Below are 20,372 nucleotides of genomic sequence, written 5' to 3' on the forward strand. Positions count from 1 at the left end.
ATATTTGTGGCAGCATCATAAAGGAGAGAAGTCCAATACTGGCATTTTCCATGTACTGCTGTGGTTACAATGGTTTCTGCAGAAGGGCTCATGTAACAGTCCATTAAACCACAAGATTTTAAGGCAAAGGCCTCAGGAACTGTCATCTGGCTTCCTGTAGCCTTGTCAGTCTTGGCAGGCTACTGCTGCTACTTTAAGTTACTTCTTTTTCATGATGGCTTTTCTCTTTAAAAGTCCACTTTTTTTTTTTTCCTGATCTGATTATAAAGAGCTCAAAATTTACAAAAATACAGGATCCCATAGCAAATTTACCCTGGTAATTTTATCACCCAGAGATGAAATATCAACCAATATCAACAATTTGTGGGAGCAATTTGGGGGTAGATAGCATAATGGTCATGAAAAGAGACTCTCATGCCTGAGACTCCAAAGTCCCTGGTTCAGTCTCCGCACCACCACAAGCTGGAGCTGAGCAGTGCTCTGGTTTAAAAACAAACAGACAAATGAAAAATGGTGGCCTGCTCCTGCCAATTTGTTCTCTAGTAAGATGTAAATTTATATACACTAAGTAAGGTAAGAATACATGTATTATTTGGAAATTTTTTTCTTTCTTGAGAGATTGTGAATGACTTTGCATACTGTATGACAGCCCGTTGTCCACTATCAATACACAAGAGTGTTCAGCCGGGAGTCGGGCTGTAGTGCAGCGGGCTAAGCGCAGGTGGCGCAAAGCACAAGGACCGGCATAAGGATCCCGGTTCGAACCCCGGCTCCCCACCTACAGGGGAGTCGCTTCACAGGCGGTGAAGCAGGTCTGCAGGTGTCTGTCTTTCTCTCCCCCTCTCTGTCTTCCCCTCCCTCTCTACATTTCTCTCTGTCCTATCCAACAACAACAACAATAATAACTACAACAATAAAACAACAAGGGCAACAAAAGGGAATAAGTAAATAAAATAAATATTAAAAAAAATTTTTTTAAAAAAAGAGTGTTCAGCCCTTTCCTGAACACTTTGTTTGCATGGTTATGGTATTGAAATATCAATATTTTTATACAGAAAGATGTGTTTGCAGGATAGATTCCTAGGAGTAAAATGAACTGTGTCCAAAACTGCACCCTGTAACTCCCCCAGAAGACACACACCACACACACACACACACACACACACACACACTCTCACTCACACACACACACTCACACACACTCACACACACACACACACTCACACATACTCACACACACACAACACACACACTCACACACACACACACACACAAACACTCACACACACTCACACACACACACAACACACACACACACACCATTTTACAGGAGCAGTTTAAATTCCCAGTGAGACTGAAGGGAAGGCACCCAGATTTCCCACACATTTCCTGCCTCCATGTGTGTAGACTACGCCACTATCAGCAACCCCACCAGATGGTACGTTAGTTATAAACCATGGCCCTACAGTCATCTCACCCGAAGTCCATAATCTGAGTTAGGGTTCACTGTGTATTTTATGGGTTTGGACAAATGTGTTATGACATGTGTCTATCATTATGTTGGCAGAATACAGAGTATTTTTATCTGCTCGACTTTTACCACCAAGTTCCTGATTATTAAACAATATGTTCTGCTTTATATCTTAATGCTTTTTAGCCACCAAGTTGCAGGTGCTTCCAGGATGCCAACCTGACTTCCCTGGACAGACGACCTCACCAATGTGTCCTAGAACCCCCACCTTCCCAGAGTCCCACTCCACTAGGGAAAGATAGGAACAGACTGGAGGTATGGATTCACCTGTCATGTCCAGTGGAGAAGCAATTACAGAAGCCAGACCTCCCACCTTCTGCACCCCATAAAGATTTTTGGTCTATACTCACAGATAGATAAAGAATAGGTGGGGGTGGGGCAGGTGGTAATGTACCAGGTTAAGCACACATAGTGTGAAGTGCAAGGACCAGCATAAGGATCTCAGTTCGAGCCCAGGCTCCCCACTTGCGGGGGGAGGGGTCGCTTCATGAGCAGTGAAGCAGGTCTGCAGGTATCTTTCTCTCTCTCAGTCTTCCCCTCCTCTCTCAATTTCTCTCTGTTCTATCCAGCAACAACAACAATAGCAATGAGAACAATGGACAAAAGATGTCCTCCAGGAGCAGTGGAGTCGTGGTAACAGTAAGTATCAGCGACAACCCTGGAGGCCCAAAGGAATAGGGAAAGTTCCAGTGGAGGAAGGGGATATGGAACTCTTATGGTGGGAACTGAACCCCTCATGCCACAATCTTGTCAATCATTATTAAATCACTAATAAAAATTATTTTAAAAGAAAGAGTATTTTCATTGTCCTGAAATCCTCTGTGCTTCTTCTATTCATTCCTCTTTCAACAATCCTTGGTAACCACTGTTTTTTTATTATTATCTCCAGTTCTGTCATTTCTAGAAGAGTATGTAGTTGGAACTATAGTGGGCATTATTTTTTTTAGATTGACATTTTTCACTTAGCTGCAGTCATTTAAGTTGCTTCTATTTCTTTCTTTCTTTCTTTTTTTTTTGACACCTGCAGACCTGCTTCACCGCCTGTGAAGCGACTCACCTGGAGGTGGGGAGCCGGGGACTCGAACCGGAATCCTTACGCCGGTCCTTGCGTTTAAATCGCTGCTCTACGGCCCGACTCCCGCTTCTATTTCATTTTAAACAGCTTGGTAACATTTTTTTTTTAGCAAATTAATATTCTATTGTCTGGATACATCACAGTTTTTCCACTCACCTACTGGTTGCTCTCAAATGTGGGCTATTAATCTTATTTTACAAGAGCACTGCTCAGCTCTGCCTTATGGAGGTATTGGGGACTGAACTTGGGACCTCTGGTGTCTCAGACATGGAAGTCTTTTACATAACTATTATGCTCTCATCCTTTCCTCAAATTTGGGCAATTATCAACTGCCTAATAAATAAAGCTGCTATAAATACTTACATGCAGATCCTTATGCAGGCATAGGTTTGTTTTTCCATTTTTTATTTGTGGTTAATAGTGAGTTACAATATTTTAAGGTTACAATGTGTGGTTCCACACCACTCTCACTACCAAAATTCTGTGCCCTCACCTTCCCACTTCTCAAAGAAAACAAACCACCACCACAGTTCTCTTAGAAATAATTTGTTTGCTTCTGCTTGGGTTTTTTTGTTTGTTTGTTTGTTTTTTCTCTCGCCAAGTTCATGTATAGACACAGGTGTTTTTTTTTTTAATATTTAGTTATTTATTCCCTTTTGTTGCCCTTGTTGTTTTTATTGTTGTAGTTGTTGTTGGATAGGACAGAGAGGAATGGAGAGAGGAGGGGAAGACAGAGATGGGGAGAGAAAGATAGACACCTACAGACCTGCTTCACCGCCTGTGAAGCGACTCCCCTGCAGGTGGGGAGCCGGGGGCTCAAACAGGGATCCTTACGCGGGTCCTGGCGCTTTGTACCACCTGCGCTTAACCTGCTGTGCTACCGCCTGACTCCCTAGACACAGGTTTTTTAAAAATGAGAGAGATGGGGGTCAGGCGGTAGCGCAGCGGGTTAAGCGCACGTGGCGCAAAGCACAAGGACCGGAGTAAGGATCCCAGTTCGAGGCCCCGGCTCCCCACCTACAGGGGAGTCACTTCACAGGCAGTGAAGCAGGTCTGCAGGTGTCTGTCTTTCTCTCCCCCTCTCTGTCTTCCCCCTCCTCTCTCCATTTCTCTCTGTTCTATCCAACAACGACGACATCAATAACAACCATAATAACTACAACAACAATGCAAAAACAACAAGGGCAACAAAAGGGAAAATAAATAAATAAAATATATACAAAATGAGAGATACAGAAAGACACAGAGAAATCACAGCACGAGTCAGCTCTGGCTTATGGTGGTGCTGGGGGGATTGAGCCCGAGACCTTAGAACCTCAGGCATCAAAGTCTTTTGCAGAACCATTATGCCATCTCTGAAGCCTACGCATAAGTTCATTTGGCTGTATCAAGCTTAGTTTACATGGTAAGAATATGTTTAATTTTGTAAGAAAAAAAATCACCAAACTGGGTGGGAGAGTTAGCATAGTGGTTATGCAAAGAGACTCATGCCTGAGGTTCCAAAATTCCAGGTTCAATCCCATGTGCCACCATAAACCAGAGCTGGTAAAAACAAAACAAACAAACAAAAACAACCACTAAACTATCTTGCAAAGTGGTTATGCCATCCTGCATTCCCACCAGCAATGAGTTCCTGCTACCACTCATTTTTGCCGGCACTTGGTATTGTCAGTATTTTGAATGTCTGCTATTCTGATAGGTTACACGTGTATTAGCATTTCATTGTTGCTTTAATCTCCAAAGGCCTTTTCTGATTTTCTGTAATTCTCTGATTACATGTCAGTATATTTGGGTGGTGAGGTGACAGCTGTCTATCACTATAGAATTGCTCCAAATGTTCAGTAATCCTGAACTTTTTTTTTTTTTTGCTGCCCTTGTTTTACCGTTGTTGTTATTGTTGTTGTTGGATAGGACAGAGAGAAATGGGTGGGGGGAGATGGAGAGGGAGAGGGGAGAGAAAGATACATGTCTGCAGACCTGCTTCACTGTTCGTGAAGGAACCCCTCTGCAGGTAGGGAACTGGGGGCTTGAACTGGGATCCTTAAGTCAGTCCTTGCGCTTTGCGCCATGTGCGCTTGACCCCCTGCTGCGCTCAACCGAGTCCCCCGAATATTGTCATGAGTAAGAGCACAGGGTTAAAAAGTTTGTGTCTGTAGTTGGGCTGTACTAGTAACTAGTTGATGTGAAGTGCGCCACCACCCACTCAAGGCCGAGTTGATGAGAACATGGGTTCAGTTGGGGGCAAATGCCTCTCATTTAGACTAAGTCAGAGGTGGGGGGTAAGGAGGAGTAGATTAGGAAGATTTGGGCCATCTGCTCTGGCACCCTGGAATACAGTTTCTCAATGAACCCCACCAATGCCAGGGTCTGTAATTTCTTTTAATTTACTTAACTTTTTGTTGCCACCAGGGTCTCACAACTGAAAATTTCAGGTTAAAAAAAAAAAAAGGGAATCGGGCTGTAGCGCAGCGGCTTAAGCACACGTGGCACAAAGCACAAGGACCAGCAGAAGGATCCTGGTTGGAGCCCCACCTCCCAACCTGCAGGGGAGTCGCTTCACAAGCAGTGAAGCAGGTCTGCAGGTGTCTATCTTTCTCTCCCCCCTCTCTGTCTTCCCCTCCTCTCTCCATTTCTCTCTGTCCTATCCAACAACAATGACATCAATAACAACAACAATGAAAAAACAAGGGCAACAAAAGGGAAAATAAATAAATAAATAAATAAATAATGATAGAGAAATAGAAGGAGAGAAAGATAGCAAAGCACCAAAGCTTCCCCCACTGTGGTGAGGTGAGACTTCAACCTGGGTTATGCACATGACAGCAGTCACACTAATCAGGTGAGCTGTCTTGCCTACCTAGTTTTGGGATTTCTTCCCTTCCCTTCCCTTCCCTTCCCTTCCCTTCCCTTCCCTTCCCTTCCCTTCCCTTCCCTTCCCTTCCCTTCCCTCCCTTTCCCTCCCTTTCCCTTCCCTCCCTTTCCCTTTCCCTCCCTCCCTCTCTCTCTCTCTCTCTCTCTCTCTTTCTTCCTCTCTTGACTCCAGGGTTATCCCTGGGGCTTGGTGCCTGCACTACAAATCCACTGTTCCTGGCATCTATCTTTTTTCATTCTTGTTTTTGTTGCTGTTATTGTTGGAAAGGACAGAGAGAATTTAGAGGGGAGAGGAAGACGGGGTGGGGAAAAGAAAGATAGACACCTGCAGACCTGCTCCACTACTTGTGAAGTGACCCCACTGCAGGTGGGGAGCTGGGGGCTTGAACCGGCATCCTTAAGCCAGCCAGTCCTTGAGTTTCACGCCATGTGCGTTTAACCCGCGGAGGGCTCGAACTGGGATGCTTGAGCTGGTCCTTGTGCTTCGCACTATGTGCGTTTAGCTACCACTTGACCCCTGGGTCTGTGATTTTTTTTAAATATTTTATTTATTTATTTATTTATTAATGAGAAAGATCGGAGGAAAAAGAAAGAACCAGACATCACTCTGGCACATGTGCTGCCGGGGATCAAACTCAGGACCTCATGCTTGAGAGTCTAAACCCTTATCACTGCGCCACCTCCCAGGCCACGGGGTGTGTGATTTCTAACTCTGGAACACTCAAAAGTCATCCTCTTCCATGTGTGTTTGTGATGGGGTGGCTTGCCAGTCAGTTTCCAGTCTTTAAAATATTCCTCCTATTCTTTTCTCCTAGTAGCTCTAAGTATTGTGCAGTGCACTGTTACGTTTTTAAAAACAGAATTTTTGTCATTTTTAGGAATTTGGGTGGTCCATGTGCTTATTAGTCCCTCATCTTGAGTTAATTTCTCTGCATCTTTTTTTCTTTATTTATTTATTCTCTTTTGTTGCCCTTGTTGTCTCTGCATCTTTTTAAGATTTTGGGACAACAAAAACACGGCTCTTATCTGCCAAATAATTTGTACAAATGAGGCAGAAGAGTAAGAAAGTAGGGGTTGGATAGAGTACACACGTTACCATGTGAAAGGACACCGGTTCAGGTCTTTGATCCCCATGTGCAGGGAAGAAGCTTCACAGGTTGTGAAGCAGTGCTGCTGGTACCTTTCCTTCTGTCTCACCCGCTATTGAAACTAAAAAAAAATTAAAGGGCCAGAGAAATAGATCACTTGTATAGGCTGTTTGCCATGTGTATGACCAGGTTTGAGGCCAGCTCACGCCACATTAAAGGAAGCTTTGGTGCTAGGGTCTCTGTCTCTATTAAAAAAATAGTAATAAGGGAGTCGGGCGGTAGCGCAGCGGGTTAAGCGCAGGTGGCGCTAAGCACAAGGACCCGCATAAGGATCCTGGTTCGAACCCCGGCTCCCCACCTGCAGGGGTGTCGCTTCACAAGCGGTGAAACAGGTCTTGCAGGTGTCTATCTTTCTCTCCCTCTCTCTGTCTTCCCCCTCCCCTCTCCCTTTCTCTCTGTCCTATCCAACAACAATGACAACAATAATAACTACAACAATAAAACAACAAGGGCAACAAAAGGGAATAAATAAATAAAAATAAAAATATAAAAAAATAGTAATAAGTATAAAATAGGTATTATATAATTACCTAATCCATTACAGACACTAAGTTAGAAACCTTATAAATGTTATTCACTGTATTTTCAAAACAACTGGGAAGGCAGGCACAAAGTTTTATGCAAGATGCTTTAGTCATAAACGGAGAGCATTGATCCAAGGTCCTCAGGAACAGCACTGTGGACTGAACCCTGAGCATCTGCACATGAAGCAACTGAGGCAAAGCAGACAGCTGGCTGGCAGAGTAACGGTCAGTAGAAGCCTCACATCGTCCTCCTATTGTTTTGTTGCTGCTCTGCTCTGCTCTACGGCTAGAAGTTATATAATAAGCTAGTGGTACTGACATGGAACAGCTTTCTGTTTTTCAGCAGTTCATGTGAGCTCGAGGGTGGGCAGAGAGAAGATGAGAGAGTTAAATACCAAGAATCTAATCTGGGGGATTCCAGTCCTTCAGCTTGTCACCAGTACATCTCTGTCACCTGACAAAATCCAGGTGATATTATTCAGGTAGCAGGAATGCTGAATGTGTCCCACCCCCTACCCCCCCCCCCAAAAAAAAAAACAAGTCTATGAAAACTACAGATTCCCTAATTGAGTTTTGTTTTGTGCTTTGAACTCTGCCTCCTCAGCCTACAGGCTCATGTTTTTTCCTTTCTGCTACTTTTAACTTTCCTGGGATTTAGAGAAAAATATTTCCCTTGGTAAGCATTTCCCTGGTTACTCTTTTGGCTGATATTTTTTCTGTACAAAGAACTAAAAGGCGCTTATCCCCCAAGGGAAGCAGTTTTTCAGATTTTACTAAGAAGTCAGTTAACATTGTCAACATTCCCGTCTGCTTTCGTTTTAAAGAAAGCTCTGGGCTTTGTTTCATTTTCAGCTGGAGACTTATATGACACCAAGCAAATCCTACTTAGTTTAGATTTCCAGGTAAAAAAGTTTAAAATTTTAAGTTTCTACTAAAGCATGTGGATTGGTTTTTAGTATTTGGGTGTTTTATGTTGCAAATATGTTTAGCACTTAAAGAAATTAGCTCTTACTAATAGACTTTAAAAGTTTAAAGCATGCATTATTATGTTCATCACTTGTTTTTTTCAGGATGGCTACTTCCCAAACATTTCAAATTTTATGGACTTGGGGTTAAAGATATGTTTATATGTTTAAATAGAATTATACAAACAACAGAAACATAGATTGGTTTGAGAATTTCATTCTTTCTCTATTACTAAGTCCTAAAAGAACTAACAGACATCTCATGGCTTTGTATAGAAGTTTAGCTTCTAAATTTAATATTTTTAAGTTTACTTAAGACATTTGATAAAAAGTTATAAGTGGGGAAAAACAATCTAATTAAGATTAACAGATGATAGTTGATGTTGGGATAGACACATCAGGGTTGAAAGAAAAAATTATTTGACAAAGATAATATTGACTGTTACTAGATTTCACCCTGGGAACATACTCACTCAGTGTAACAATGTTATTAAAATAAATGCTAAATGCAATGTACAATGCTATCAATCACCAGAAATAAAGAACTAAACATCAATTATATATATGAGAATTGTGAGGCCATTTTATAAACAGTAGACATTTCAATGTGACTATTTTAGATTCTGATTTCAGCAAGCTCTGTAAACTTATTTATGCACATATCTATCAGATTTCTACAGCAATGAAATTAAGTCAATTTGGGTGGGTGGGGGAAAGAAAGACTAAAAAGGTACTGGGAAAGGACACTGCATCCCATGATTCTCACAGAACCAGGGCAGCAGGGTGCCTGAGAAGCTCCTGGGAGTGTATCTCCAGGCTTCATCCCCATGGCTAGCCTTCTGCATGGAAGGTCTTCATAGATGACCGTCAGAACACAAACGTGCCACCGTACATGTCCTGTGTCCTGTGCAAAATACAGCAGTTGTGCTCTCCAGGGGAGCCCAACTCCGTGACTATTCAACAAGCTCTATTTTCATCCTGTCTCACAGTCCATTTTTAAATTGATTTAATAATGATCGACAGGACCATAGGATAAGAGGGGCACCATTCCTACCACCAGAGTTCCATATCCCGTCCCCTCCATTAGAAGCATTCCTATTTTTATTACCCCTCTGGGAGCATAGACCCAGGATCACTATGGGATGCAGGAGGTAGAAGGTCCTCACAGTCCATTTTTTGGTAAGCTTTCCCTGTCACGATAGCTATTCCTTTCTAACATACTAACTTGTGCCTTGAACTGGATTCTTGTAAATTTCAGTTGCCAATTAGTCAAGTGATTTTGCTTCCTCTTGATATCTTGCATGCTAGTTTTCCTGAAACTAAAGTTGATGACAGAACGTTGTTCTAGGGAGTCAGGCTGTAGCACAGCGGGTTAAGCGCAGGTGGTGCAAAGCACAAGGATGGGCTGATGATCCCGGTTTGAGCCCCCGGCTCCCCACCTGCAGGGGAGTCGCTTCACAGGTGGTGAAGCAGGTCTGCAGGTGTCTGTCTTTCTCTCCCCCTCTCTCCATTTCTCTCTGTCCTATCCAACAACAATGACATCAATAACAACAACAATAAAACAAGGTCAACAAAAGGGAATAAATAAATAAAATAAAAAATAAGTTAAAAATTTTTTTAAAAATCATAAAAAATAAATTAAAAAAAGAAAGTTGTTCTAACAGTAAGTCATTTTGTCGACCTAAACTAAAGGTTTTGAGATGAATGAAGGCAGCAATTAATGTTTGCGACCACTGAGCAGCAGTCTGCATGTTCAGGTTAGGTACATGAAGACCCCTAGGGGTCTTTGTTAAGCTGAGGTGCTAAGATGGAGTGGGGGCAAATCCGAACAGGTTCCCAGGCGGAATATGTCCTACAACACCAACCTGATTCTAGGAGGATGATTCTGGTGAACGAAGCCATAAAAAGAACTGATATTCAGGGGGCAAATTAAGCAGAGGGCAGACTCTTCTCTCATCAAATCACTAGAGATAACGGAAGATACATAACAAAACAATTGCTGTGGGAAACTAGGAGAGAACTCCTAGTGAGGCAAAAAGTGAGGAGTCCTCCCAGGATGGAAAGAGATGAGAATTAATTTAACACATCTGGGAGTCAATGTTTTGCATAGGTCTAAAGGAAACTGAGAAAAACGAGGGCTAGTGTGGAAGAGAAAGATGCTGTTTGATTAAAAGGTCCTGAGGAGGATAAAACAAAAGCACACACCGTTGTATACATCACAGTAAACTCGTCATTGTTAAAACATGAATTAAGGGGAGTCCGGCGGTAGCACAGCGGGTTAAGCGCAGGTGGCAAAGCACAACGACTGGCTCAAGGATCCCCACCTGCAGGGGAGTCTCTTCACAGGTGGTGAAGCAGGTCTGCAGGTGTCTATCTTTCTCTGCCCCTCTCTGTCTTCCCCTCCTCTCTCCATTTCTCTCTGTCCTATCCAACAACGACGACATCAACAACAACAATAACTACAACAATAACAATAATAAATGATAATAATAAATAACAATAAAAAATGAATTAATGAATTAACCTGTCAACACCCATGTTTAGCGGGGAAGCAATTACAGAAGCCAGACCTTCCACCTTCTGCATCCCACAATGACCCTGGGTCCATACTCCCAGAGGGATAAAAATAGGAAAGCTGTCAGGGGAGGGGATGGGATACGGAGTTCTGGTGGTGGGAATTGTGCGAAGCTGTACCCTTCTTATCCTATGGTTTTGTCAATGTTTCCTTTTCATAAATAAAATTTTTTTTTTAATGAATTAAAACTGATCGCAGAATGCAGCGCGGCTCCTTACCCTCCAGCAGCCTGATGGCCGTCGGCCTCCACAAGGGCCACAAAGGGCCACAGGGTGACCAAGAACGTGAACCAGCCGAGGCACAGCCGCTGCCGCGGGCGCCTCACCAAACACACCAAGTTCATGCGGGCCCATGTCCACCGAGCTGCTCAAGGTCTCCAAGGACAAGCGGGCGCTGAGCAACGTGCTGGCCGCCAAGCGGAAGACCGAGGCCAAGAAGGACTGAGTGCCCCTCTCCCCATCCCCGCATGAAACACGCTTCCCGAGGGGGGGGGGGGAAGGATTAAAACTCTGAATAAATGACTTGCTAAAAAGAATTTTAAAAAGTCTTACAAATGGATAAAAAAAAAAAAAAAAAAGCAGATTCAAGTCCAATAGGAATAAGCCCACATAGCTATGGACATCTAATTTTTGATAAGAGGGCACAAAAGGTTAAATGGAGAAAGGAGAATCTCTCAATAAATGGTGTAGGGGAAACTGGGTCGAAACATACAGAAGAATGAAATTGAACCATTTCATCTCACCACACACAAAAGTAAACTTCAAATGGATCAAGGATTTGGATGTTAAACCAGAAACCATCAAATATTTAGAAGTAAATATCAGCAGAACTCTTTTCAATCTAAGCTTTCAAGGAATCTTCAGTGACTCAAGTTCATTCACAAGGAAAACCAAACCAATGGGGTTACATCAAATTGGAAAGCTTCTACACAGAAAAAAAAAAAAAAAGCACAACAAAACAACCAAACAAACCAAACAAAAACCACCAAATAGATAGATTTCTTACAGAATGGGAGAAGATCTTTTTATGTTCTACATTGGATAAAAGATTAATAACCAAAATATACACAGAACTCACCAAACTCAGCAACAAAAAGAAACACCCCCATCCAAAAGTGGGGAGAGATACAGAAGAAACAGAACCACTACAGTTTACCACACACAAAGTAAACTCTGAATGGATCAAGGACTTCGATGTTAGGCCAGAAATTATCAAATACTTAGAGGAAAATATAAAGTTTTATAGGCATCTTCAAAAACTCAAGTCCAATTGCAAGGGAAAAGAAAACAAAAATAAACCAATGGGACTACATCAAATTGAAAAGCTTCTGCACAGCAAAAGAAACCACCACTCAAACCAAGAGACACTTTACAGAATGGGAGACTGCATGTGCCATCAGACAAAAAGCTATATAACAAAAATATATAAAGAGTTCACCAAACTCAGCAGCAACAACAACAAAATCCCAAATTACCACATCCATAAGTGGAGAGAGGATATGAACAGAATATTCACCAAAGAAGTGATTCAAAAGGCCAACAAACACATGAAAAAAATGTTCCAAGCCATTGATTGTTAAGAGAAATGCAAATAAAGGCAACAGTGAGATATAATTTCATTCCTGTGAGAATGTCATACACCAGAAAGAATAGTAACAACAAATGCTGAAGAGGTTGTGGGGCAAAGGAACCCTCCTACTTGTGGGAATGTAAATTGGTCCAACCTTCAGGGAGAGCAGTCTGGAGAATGCTCAGAAGGCTAGAAATGGACCTACCCTATAGCCCTGCAATTCCTCTCCTGGGGATATAACCTAAAGAATCAAACATACTTAACCAAAAAGATCTACATATACCTATGTTCATAGCAGTTCAAGTTGTAATAGCTAAAGTCTGTAAGCAGCTTTAGTGTCCAACGATGGAATACTACTTAGTTATTAAGTGATAAATTCTTCTTCACCTCATTTTGAATGAAGCTTGAAGGAATCATGTTAAGTGAGATAAGGTAGAAAGAGAAGGATGAATATGGGATGATACCAGTCTAGACAGGACTTGAGAAATAAGAACAGAAAGGGGGGGGAGCGCAAAGCAGAACTTGGACTGGGTTTGGTGTTCTGCACCAAAGTAAAGGACTCGGGGGGGGTGGCTTCAGGTCCTGGTGCATGGTGGTGGAAGAGGACCTACATGGGGGTGAGTCTTGTAGAAAATTGATCTTAACATCAAAGCCATATTTTAAGACTTAAGACCATGGGCATGTGAAATGAAAATAAGAGTAAATAAATGGAGTATACCAAACTAAAAAGGTTTTATTTTAGTTATTTATTTTTTGCCTCAGGGTTATCCCTGGGGCTCAGTGCCTACACTACAAATCCACTGCTCCTGTAGCTAATTTTTATCAAATTTTTTTGATAGGACAGAGAAAAACTGGGGGGGAGGGGAAAGAGACATCTGTAGACCTGTTTCACCACTTGTGAAGTGACCCCCCTGAGGTGGGAAACCAAGAGCTTGAACTGGGATCCTTGTGCTTTGTGCTGTGTATGCTTAACCCAGTGCACTACCACCCAGTCCCCCTAAAAAGCTTTTATACATCAAAAACAAACTACTCAAGGATAACCAGGCAACTCAGTATCTGGGAGAAGATATTTATTTACACATCCCATATCAAACAAGTCATTGATATCAAATATCTGTAATAAAGAATGGTACAGCTCAACAAAGGGAAGAAACACAATAAAAAGGTGGACTAAAGAACTAAACTGGCAGTTTCTAAAGAAGAGGTACACATGGCCCATAAACATAAGAAGAAATGCTCCACCTCACTTGTAACCAGAGAAATATAAATGGAAAACTACACTGACATTCTATCTCATAGATGCGGGAATGGCCTACATCAACACAGCAAGAAGTGAGAGGTATTGGCCTGGCTGTGGAGAAAGGGGGGCTGACTGCTACACTGCTGGTGGGAATACAGACTGGTACAGCCCACAGATCTCTTGGGATGGAGACATATATAGTGGGTGGGGTGAAAGAGAGTTGGGGGCCCGTTATCCTATGGTGGAGGGCCGACACCTATTTTGGGGAGGTATAAAGTTGTTCTCCTAAGAAGTCTTCAATACTGCTTCAACTGAGACATAAAAAAACTCATTTTTTAGAAGTCTTTAGGCTGTACAAAAACAAGCAGCAAGCCCAATTTGCCATCTGGTTCTAATTTCCTGACCTTTTATGTAACCTTACAGACTACTCCCCAAGGCCTTCCACTACATGACTTCACCTCTGCCCAGGGAAGGTCAGTAGTCTGCACAACACAGCAGAGTAGCTCAGACTCTCATCGGATGCTCAGGCAGAGAGATGGGACAGAGTCTTGAACGCAGGAAGCAGTGTTTATTATTATGTGGACTTGTGTCCACAAAAGACTGGGCCCTGAGCAGAATGGAACTTGGCTTTTTACACAACTATCACCATTCTCATAGCAACAAGCTTAACATGTTACAGCACTAGCCAGCTCTCTCCAAACACAGAGTGAGAGTTTAAAACTATAGTGTGTGGGAGTCGGGCGGTAGCGCAGCAGGCACAAGGACCGACATAAGGATCCCGGTTCGAGCCCCCGGCTCCCTACCTGCGGGGGGGGGGGGGGTCGCTTCACAGGCAGTGAAGTAGGCCTGCAGGTGTCTGTCTTTCTCTCCCCCTCTCTGTCTTCCCCTCCTCTCTCCATTTCTCTCTGTCCTATCCAACAATGATGACATTGATAACAACAGTAATAACTACAACAATAGAACAAGGGCAACAAAAGGGAATAAATAAATATTTAAAAAACTATAGTGTGTATACGTAAAGTATACCTGGAAAATCATGACCAAAATCAAGAAAAGAAATATACCCATCACCCTCACACGTTTTCTGAAGACCCCTACTCATCTTTTCAAACTGCCTGACGACTGACCCTGCCTGGAAGCAAACACTCATGTGCTTTCACTCTAGATTTCACTGCACTTCCTATAATTTTATATAAAAGGAATAATGTGTGCACCCTTTTTTCAGTAATATTTTTTTTTATTCAGCACAACTATTTTCAGATTCATACATTTTAAAAACTTTTAAAATTTTATTTTTGAGAGAAATGCAGAGAGAGAGAAAGAAACACTAAAGCACTGTTCAGCTATGGCTTATGGTGGTACGGGGGGTTGAACCTAGAACTTTTGGAGCCTCGGGCATGAGGGTCTGTTTGTATAACCATTATGCTATCTCCCCCACCCAGATTCATACATTTTTACTGCTAAGTAAATTCTATTATATGGATATATTACTATTTATCTGCCTATTAATACAACGAACATATGGTCTGTTTCCACTTTTGATCTGGTAAAAAAGGGAGCTGCGGGGGTCAGGTGGTGGTACACACATCACCATGTGTAAGGGCCCAGGTTCAAGCGGCCCGTCCCCATGTGTAGGGGGCAAGCTTCACAGATAGTGAAGCAGTGCTACAGGTGTCTCTCTTTCTCTCTCCCTATTTCCCTCTTTCTCTCTCCCTATTTCCCTCTTTCCTCTCAATTTCTGTTTCTTTCAAAAAAATAAATAAAATATTAAAAAGAAGACTATTCATATCTAAAAAGAGAAAGAGAGGAAGGAAGGAAGGAAGGAAGGAAGGAAGAAAAAGAAAGAAAGTTGCTATGAACTGGAATTACAAGGGTTTAAGAGCCCTGTGCCAGGATCTGGAGACATACGTATCTTTCTTCTTCTTTTATTATTACTTATTTTTATTGCCACCAGGGTTATGCCAGGGCTTGGTGCTTGCATGACAAATCCACCGCTCCCAGTGGCCTTTTTCTTTTTTCTTTTTTTCTTCCTATTTTATTTGCTAGGACAGATAGAAATTGAGAGGGGAGAGAAAAATAGAAAGGGAGAGAGAAAGACACCTGGACGCCTGCTTCACCAATCATGAAGCCTCCCTCACTTCAGGTGGGGAAGCGGGGGACTCGAACCCAGGTCCTTGTTCCTGATAACGTGTCTGTTCAATTGGGTGAATCACCAACTGGCCCTCCCCTTGACATAAACATCTTTTCAAGTACAGTGGGGTGAGAGCTAAAAAACTAATATATAGTGGCCCAGGAGGTAGTGTAGTAGATAAAGCATTGGGCTCTCAAGCATGAGGTCCTGAGTTCAATCCCTGGCAGCACATGTACCAGAGTGATGTCTAGTTCTTTCTCTCTCTCTCCTTTTATCTTCATGAAAAAACACATAAAATCTTTTTAAAAATTAATATATGATATATACTATAATATAAAACCATATATATATATATACACATACATACATACACACACACATATATAATTTTAAAGTGTGTTTTCAACCATTTGGTTAAATGCCAAGGAGCATTTTTTTCCTGGATCACATGGTCAAAGTATGTTTAGTTTTGTAAGAAGCAGCTGAACTGCCTTCCCACATGAATGTGCCAGTTGTCATTCTTTTGAGCCATGAGTGAGCATCCCTGCTGGTCTGTATCCTCACCAGCATGTGGTGGTGTCAGTGTTTTGGATTTCGGTTACCTTAATAAATATGTAGTGGTATTTTGTTTTCATATGCAATCCGCTATTTTAAAATGATGCAAAAAATAATTTGAATTTGGAACATATGTTGATTTGTTCATTTATTTTTCAGTTCTGTCAGTTTTTGTGTTGTGTACTTTGAAGTTGTATTTAGAGCTTTAGGATGCTTATACTTTTGTGATGAATAGATTCCCTTTATCATTTTGTAATGACTTTCTTTATCCCTGGGAATAATCTTCATCTTATCTTCTGTATCTTTTTTAAAAATTTATCTTTATTTACTTATTGGATAGAGATAGCCAGAAATTGAGAGGGAAGGGGGAGATAGAAAGGGAGAGACAGAGACACACCTGCAGCCCTGCTTCACCATTTGCAAAGCTTTCCTCTTACAGGTGAGGACTAGGGGCTTGAACCTGTGTTCTTGCACACTGTGACATGTGCATTCAACCAGGTTGATGCCACCTACACCCCCATCTTTTTAAAGTTATTATTAGCAATTTGATAATGATTGACAAGGTTGTGGGATAAGAGGGGTACAATTCCCACCACCAGGGTTGATATCCCATTCCCTCTGTGGGAAGGTTCCCTATTCTTTTTTATTTATTTTTATTTATTTATTTATTTTCCTCCAGGGTTATTGCTGGGCTCGGTGCCTGCACCATGAATCCACCGCTCCTGGAGGCCATTTTTTCCCCCTTTTGTTGCCCTTGTTGTTGTAGCCTCATTGTGGTTATTATTATTGCCATTGTTGATGTTGTTCATTGTTGGATAGGACAGAGAGAAATGGAGAGAGGAGGGGAAGACAGAGAGGGGGAGAGAAAGATAGACACCTGCAGACCTGCTCCACCGCCTGTGAAGCGACTCCCCTGCAGGTGGGGAGGCGGAGGCTCGAACCGGGATCCTTACGCCGGTCCATGCGCTTAACCCACTGTGCCACCACCCGACCCCCAGGTTCCCTATTCTTTATCCTTCTGGGAGCATGGGATCTTTATGGGATGATCTTCTGTATCTTCTCACAGAATGTGTCTTTCACTTACTACAGTTTATATTGGGGGATTAAAGCCCCATGTTACATGTATTCTCATATCAAGTTGGTTCAGGTGGGAGGAAGGTCAGTTGGAAGCAGAATTTGTATGTCATGAGTTTGTCACAGAAATGGTATCATAACTGAAGAGTTGTTTAGGAAATGACCATAAATAATCAAGAAATTTTTTTAAAAAACCGGAGCACTGCTCAGCTCCGATTTATGGTGGTGTGCGACTATGGAGCCTCAGACATGAAAGTCTGTTTGCATAACCCTTATGCTATCTATCCCTGCCCTCAAGTAACTTTTTTTTTTCTTACTCCAGAAGTAACTCTGGCACTTACAGAGTCAGTATGTGGCAATCCAGGAATTCTGAGTCCCACAAAGAGAGCATACAGCTTTGGCCTCCAATTGATACCCCTATGGCAGAATGTCAAACATAGGAGGCTAGTGACAGGTCCTCCTCAGGAAAGGACCAGGTGTGGTCACCCTATGTTTGCTGCAACCACCATAGGTTTCCATTAAAAAGATCACAGGATGTGGCTTGACACTGACCACCCCACTCTAAACACTTGGGTGGAAGGCACTGTGGTTTGAAAAAGGCATGCTCTACCCAGTATAAGGCTCTCCACTCAGAGCTCAGGGATTTCCCACCGCTTCACTGCAGGTTCTGAAACAGATTTGTAAGAATATTTTATTTCATACGAAACAGATTGACTCAAATACCCAGTGGGTTTCTTGGCTCTACAGACCTCCATAAAATAGCTGGATTGAGAGGGGTGGGGTGGGAGAGGATAGCGTAATGGTTATGCAAAAAGACGCATGCCTGAGGCTCAATCTCCCCTCACTACCATAAACCAGAGCTGAGTAGTGCTCTGGTCAAAATAAATAAGCAAACACATACAAGCTGGACTGGAAGAGTCTGTGGCCACTTGTTGGTTCTTTGGTCCCTCAAAGCCTTCCCTCTGCAGTTTGGAATTTTAATCTCTGTATGCAACATCACCTTGGCCCTTTTATTCCCATACATCACCAGCCAGGGGACGTTTTCTGAAATAAAGCATGGTTTTGTTCTGGCCCACAGAGGCAATCAAAGTCAGCTTATAAGGAGTGAACTAATCTGCCACTTTAATCAGTGCTCCTGAGTCCTTGGGGCTCGCCAGGGTTTCTGATTCTCTTCTAGATGCCCTGATGGTGTCAAGAGGGCTCTTCATCTCAGAGAGCACTGACAGGAAGTGAAGCTGAGTGAAGAGTTGCCAGGCTAAGTGTTCGGAAGGCAGAGGAAGCTGTCCACACCTTGCCTTTTTGTTGCTGTTGTTTTTTAATTTTTAATTAATTTAATTTCCCCTTGGTACCCTTGTTGTTTTATTGTTGTTGTAGTTATTGTTGTTGTCGTTGTTGGATAGGACAGAAAGAAATGGAGAGAGGAGGGGAAGACAGAGGGGGCAGAGAAAGACAGACACCTGCAGACCTGTTCCACCGCCTGTGAAGAGACTCCCCTGCAGGTGGGGAGCGGGGGACTTGAACTGGGATCCTTACACTGGTCCTTGCACTTTTCACCATGTGCGCTTAACCCTCTGCACTACCGCCCGACTCCCCACATCTTGCCTTGTACATACCTTCAAACCAGAGAGTGGTCAGGGGAACTCTTCAACCAGCCACTAAGTTTACCATGTGATGGGTCTCTTTTCCTTTTTATTTATTTTATTTTTTAAATTTTGGTTGTTTTTATATTCCTTTAAAATTATTTTCCCTAGTATTCATTTATTTATTGGATAGAGACAGCCAGAAATCAATAGGGAAGGGGGGATAGAGATGAAAAGAAACAGAGAGACACGTGCAGCACTGTTTCACCATTTGTGAAGCTTTCCCTCTGCAGGTGGGGTGGGGGCTTGAACCCAGTGTAACATGTGCGCTCAACCAGGAGTGCCACCACCCAGTCCCTCGGGTCTCCTTTCCTGTCTTTGCTACATGTGACTTCACAGGACCTGACCACAACACTACAAGCACAGTTAGTTTGTCATCATTATGAGTATCTAAGTATTTACTTCTCAAATATGTTGTTCAATTTTACCCTAGACAAGGCCCTAGACCAGCTGGTTATGAATTATGAATTATTCTTGGTCCTTGTAAGTGATACTAACTAGTTTGCTAATAGTTTGCATTGTACAATCCTGGGTCCTCTATTAGACTATATATAGTCTATATATATATTAATATATGTATATATTATAAAAGAGCCATAGAAGAAGGGCTGGGCAAACTGATAGCGGGTGACATTCGTCAGAGAATGACTTTGCAGAGAGGTGGAAAGAAATCTCCTGTATAACATCCAAAATGTTATGACAGTTTCCAGACAGAGGCTGGCATTGTACAACTGGGACCCATGCTCAACCCCTTACCCATAGCTGTATAAATAGCTTTACTGTCACACGGTCACACCCTTTTGTGTCCATGCTTCCACACCTGCTTTTCTGTGGTAGCAAGAAGTAAGGACAGAAAATGCATGGTCAACAAAGACTAATAAATTCACGGCCTGTTCTTTAAAGAAATCTTCTCCTGTCTGAGCTAGAGATGATGATATTAAAAGCCCTCTGATTCTGACAAAAACATTTCTAAATTCTGACTGGTAGTACTCATCTAGCCTATACATTGTGTTATTTCTCAAGCATGGCACCGAGCCACATAGGTTACAAGCCATTTTCCAGAGCTAAGTTTTTAGTTACTACTAACTGCAAGCTCTGCTTCCCTTTCATTCTAGGAACTAGATGGTGAGAAACAACCATGAAGTTGGCAGGTTTACTTTGTTTTTATATGCTTATCATTTTTCAAATTGGCTTTGGGCAAAATGAAGAAACTCCTCAGAAGCAAAAGAGGAAGATGCATTATAGAAAACTGAAGAAAAAATCCTCGCCTAACCACAGGCTGAGCAAACAGCCTGAACTTCCGCAGGCTATGATGGCCCTTCCCATGATTCACTTGGACGACAGCTCAGAGGAAAAAATGGAATCCCTCTTAAGTTTTCCTGGCTCAGAAACAAGCTATAATGTGTTACCAGGTAAGAAAACAGTACAAGACAGAGAACCTCCATGAAGATGATAATAAAAAAAAATCAAATAA

At 42.3% G+C, this 20,372-nt stretch overlaps 2 protein-coding genes across 7 annotated transcripts in view; one reads left to right on the plus strand and one right to left on the minus strand.

The window, feature by feature from the left end:
• The window catches only part of CENPP (centromere protein P), a 211,436-nt gene that overhangs the window by 40,441 nt on the left and 150,623 nt on the right, over positions 1-20,372 (minus strand). The window lies entirely within an intron of this gene.
• ECM2 (extracellular matrix protein 2) overlaps positions 7,231-20,372 on the plus strand; it is a 44,560-nt gene continuing 31,418 nt past the window's right edge. The window contains exons 1-2 of one of the 6 annotated variants that reach the window (XM_060200583.1): positions 7,231-7,374; positions 20,014-20,310. In XM_060200583.1, coding sequence (XP_060056566.1) covers positions 20,037-20,310 — 274 coding nt within the window. In that variant the 5' untranslated portion in view covers positions 7,231-7,374; positions 20,014-20,036. Of the gene's footprint in view, positions 7,375-7,804; positions 7,826-7,893; positions 8,052-20,013; positions 20,311-20,372 lie in introns of those variants that run through there. The other 5 variants (XM_060200584.1, XM_016190846.2, XM_007529172.3 and 2 more) reach the window with 5 other exon arrangements.

The sequence above is a fragment of the Erinaceus europaeus genome, chromosome 10 (assembly GCF_950295315.1).
Source record: "Erinaceus europaeus chromosome 10, mEriEur2.1, whole genome shotgun sequence".
Lineage (NCBI taxonomy): Eukaryota > Metazoa > Chordata > Mammalia > Eulipotyphla > Erinaceidae > Erinaceus > Erinaceus europaeus.